Source organism: Elephantulus edwardii, unplaced genomic scaffold, assembly GCF_000299155.1.
Source record: "Elephantulus edwardii isolate Elephantulus edwardi_28Jun2011 unplaced genomic scaffold, EleEdw1.0 scaffold00410, whole genome shotgun sequence".
Taxonomy (NCBI): domain Eukaryota; kingdom Metazoa; phylum Chordata; class Mammalia; order Macroscelidea; family Macroscelididae; genus Elephantulus; species Elephantulus edwardii.
Window position 1 is genome coordinate 432936 of NW_006400160.1, and position 4272 is coordinate 437207.

At 55.4% G+C, this 4272-nt stretch overlaps 1 protein-coding gene across 1 annotated transcript; it reads right to left on the bottom strand.

The window, feature by feature from the left end:
- Positions 1–1817: 1817 nt before the first annotated feature.
- ZBED1 (zinc finger, BED-type containing 1) lies at positions 1818–3956 on the bottom strand. Its single transcript, XM_006902423.1, has one exon. The coding sequence runs from the start codon at positions 3954–3956 to the stop codon at positions 1818–1820; it is 2139 nt and encodes a 712-aa protein (XP_006902485.1).
- Positions 3957–4272: the final 316 nt, after the last annotated feature.

The window sequence follows — 4272 nt, forward strand, 5'->3', positions numbered from 1 at the left end:
ATCTTTCCAGAAGCAGAAGGGCCTCAGCTTTCTCCCTCAGAGAACTTGGTGGATTTGAACCATATGCCTTGGGGTCTGCAGAACAGCTCTTTAACACCTAGGCCACCAGAGCTCAGTTTTGATGAGCAGTAGTTGAAGGCTTTGACAACCATGCTACCAGGGGCCCTTCCAGGCTGCTGGTTAAATCAAAGACACCTCATTCTTGCCCATCTGCTGAGTACTAGGGATTTGTGAAGGCTCACTCTCTCTGGGAGCAGTTTTGTAAGGAGAATGTTAATATTCCAGCACACACACAGAGAGAGAGAAACTCACACTCTCACTCACATTTTGAGCGAAATCCAGGGTCAGTTTGTAATCCCAACACCCACAAACTGAATTCCAGCAAAGGAGGACCATGACAAGGCAACGTAGAAACCAGAACACGCTGAACGCACGTTCTTTGGACATATTTATTTTACACTTGTTATACGTGTTGACAATCCAGGCTGGGTTTTCATTCATTTTGGTGGTTTTTTCCCCCTGGCAAAGTGAGGACGTGGGAGCACACTTAAAAGGGTTCCCTAAATTCCCCGTCCGGGTTCCTGCTTTAATTAGAGGGATGGGTTGCCGAGTGGAGAAGACCTGGCACGTGTGGTGGTGCCAGGTGTGTGGCGTTTTGCCTGGATCAACTTGTAAGTGGATTGTTGACTTTTAAGGGAGTTGCTATTGTGTGTATTTGCTCTCAGTCTCTCAGTATCTGTCTTTCTGTCTCTGTGTGTGAGATTTGAAAGCCTCCCACAATAGTGGCAATGTATCATGCAGAAGCTGGAAATTCTACCCTCTAGAAATTTTAAAAGCCTTTATTTATATGTGTGTGTGTGTGTGTGTGTGAATATACACACACATATACATATGTGTGAATGTATACACATATACATATATGTAAATATATACACAAATACATGTGTATATACATGCATATATGTGAACATATACACATATACATATGTGTGCATATATGCACACATATACATACAGTTGAATATATATACATATATGTGTATATATACACATATGCATATGGGCATATACACATAATATGAATATAGACACATATACGTATATGCGGATATGGACACATACATATATGTGGCTATACATACACATGCGAATATGTACACACATATGTGAATATACACGCATATACATATATGTGAGTATATACACATATACTTATATGTGAATATATATATATACACATATACATATATGTGAAAAAATATATCTTTTTTAAATGCACTGTTTTACCAGTTCTTCTGGCCATGGGCTGAGCCCTGATATGAATGCTGACTTTGTGTGTGTGTGTGTGTGTGTGTGTGTGTGTGTGTGTGTGTGTGTGTTTAAGACCCGTGGCTGTTCTGCAAGCAGCCAGACAGGCCTTTATTCCTGGGCATTTCTGGGTGTTATCTCAGCCCGCACGGATTTCCTCCTGCGAGTGTGACCTCTGGGTTTCACGCCAGCCTGATCTTCTTCCAGGCAGGTTTCTCAAATCAACTTCCTCTGTCGTGGCAGCTGCCCTTCTGAATGTGTCTGCCCCGAGATGCTGCAGAAGTTAGGCCTGGCAAATTCCTGGAGGTGAAGCCACCGGTGGGAGGGCCGCCAGGGAAGCTGTTCTTGGAGTGATAAACAGGCCAGGTGCAGAAACGTCTCCTCTGAAAGGCCTCCTTTCCCTCTTTCGTCCCCAAGGGCTGAGAGGGACAGTGAAATGGTTCATTCTGAAGACGTTCCCAGTCGGCTTAGTGGTGCTCACTAGCTCTCTTCCTCTGCGCTGTCCGGGGTCACCAAACATTTTCACGTCCAGGGTCCACGTAGCCCTGCACAACCCCGCCATCCCGGGCCCCAAAGAAGCCCCCGCTGCCCCCTGCGTCCCCAGGCGCCAAGCCCTGTTCCTGTCCGAGACCCCACTCGCCTTCGTCTTCATCCTCGGGCTCTGCCTCCCCGGCACCTCGCAGGTTCTCATAGAGAAACACCTGCTGGTCCACCTGGGAAGGGGCCAGGCGGCCTCGCTTGGCGCTGACCACGTTGGCCGAGGAGCCGAAGAGGCGCTCGGGGAAGACGCGTGTGGCGGGGACGCACCAGTACTTCTGGAGGACCTTGGGCAGCAGCGGGAACAGGGCCTGGCGATCGGCCCACCACTTGAGCGGGTCATCTCCAAGCGCCAGCACCTTCTGGGACTTGAAATTGCTCAACTCTTCCAGCACCTGCGCGTGCCACTCGTCTTGATCCTCCACGCCCCCCGACTGGCAGAAGATCTCAGCCAGCATGTCCTGCACGGCGCTGGCCGGCGGGGGCGAGGCCACGGCCACCTTCTTGGGCGGGGGCTCCTCCGGGAGCGCGTACAGTTTGCCCTCGTGCGCCCTGCAGCTGGCGGTGCCATCGCTGTCCTTTTTCTTCTCCCACAGCCCCTTGGCCTCCTCCACCACCCTGTTCTCCACCTGCTGTCGCTCGAAGTTGGACAGGAAGGGCAGCTTCTTGTAGCGCGGGTCCAGAAAGGTGGCCACGTTGAGGAAGATGTCAATCTCGGGCGTCTCCTGGTAGGTCTTGGTCAGCTCCTTGACGATGACCTCCTTGGCCATGCTGACCTCTTTGCAGTCGGCCTCCTTGGAGGCCAGCGTCTTATTCAACAGCATATGCAGGAGAGGTTTCACCATGCTGATGGTGGGGTACTCGGAGCCTGACAGGATCTCGGCTACCTGCTTGAAAGGCTGGAGGAGCTGTACCAGGCCCTCGATGGTGGCCCACTCAGTGGCTTCCAGCATCAGGTGGTGGCTGTTGCTGTCCTCCACCAGCACCGCCGTGACCACAAACTGCTGCTCATGCAGTCGCTGCAACATGGCCAGAGTACTCCCCCACCAGGCCACGCGGTCGCTGACCACCATGCAGCGAGGCGCACCCTTCTGCCGCTGCTTCTCATAGAACATGTACATGGCGACGGCGGACTCCTGGAAGTACGCCACCAGCCGCCGGCAGCGCGCCAGGAGCGCGCACAGCTTGGGCAGCTGAAAGGCACGCTGGATGGCCGCGTTGAACGTCTGTCCCAGGCAGGGCATGTGGATGGGGATGTCCAGCAGCGAGCAAGCCTTGGACACGTCCTTGCCGTAGTCGGTGGTGGCCCCGAAGACTCGGGCGTTGATGCCCCACTCAATGAAGGCCTCATACAGGACGCGCGTAATGGTCTCGGCAGCGTTCTCCGCGGGCACCTCGAAGGTCCTGAGGCAGCGCGAGCCCATGGCCAGGGAGTTGGGGGCGGTGCTGAGGAGGAAGTGGGCAGCCAGCGTGATGTAGGCGCGGTTGTGGTACTCGCTGCGCCACGCGTCCGTGGAGACGCCGCACCAGGGCGCGCCGGCCAGCTCTTGGAGCACGCTGGAGCGCACGGCGGCGTAGCGCTCTGGGATGGCCTTGGCGCACAAGAATTTCTTGCTGGGCAGCTCGTAGGCGGGCTCCGCGGTCTTGAGGAGCAGCCGGAAGGTGGGGTCCTCCACGATGCCAGCGGGGTAGAGTCCCTGGCAGATGAAGGTCATCACGGCAGAGGTGAGCTCCTGCTGGCGCTTGGATTCGTAGCCCGGCGCGGCCTTGGCGGCTAGCGTCTCTGGAGGCTGCGCCTGCTGCGGGGACTCGTTCTTGATCTTGGAGAAGGCGGTGGCGAAGGCTTCACGCATGTGCTCCGTGTTGCTCTTGACAAACTCGCAGAACTCCTCGGGATGGTTCTTCTCCAAGTGGTAGGAGAGGTTGGAGGTGTTGCCGGAGTAGGCGATCTGCGCCATGCAGATGCGACAGTATATCTTCTTCCACTGCAGGATGCAGCCCTCCGCGTTGGTGTCAAAGCCGAAGTACTTCCACACGCGGCTTTTGGCGCGGGGATGAGCCACCAGCTTGAGGTCGGCGGGCGAGCCGGGCTCTGGGCCCTTGGTGTCCATGGCAGCTGCTGCGCCCCGGGGCCTGCGGCGCTCATCCGCGCAGGGCACCTGCTGAGGAAGCAGCGAGAGACACAAAGGATAGCTGTGAGAAGGGGGGGCGCGTACACGGACCACCACGAGGGGCCCCCAGGGCGAGGGGCTGTGGGTGCGCCCAGGGCGCGCGAACCCGCGGGACAGAGCAAGAGGGAGGTGCCAGGGCGATCCAAAGAATTGGACTAAAGTCACACGCCCTCACTCTTTGTTGGTCTCTGTCCACTTCCTAAGCCACATGCCTCTCTGGAAACTCTCTGAACTTGGAGAAACGATGACAGTGAGA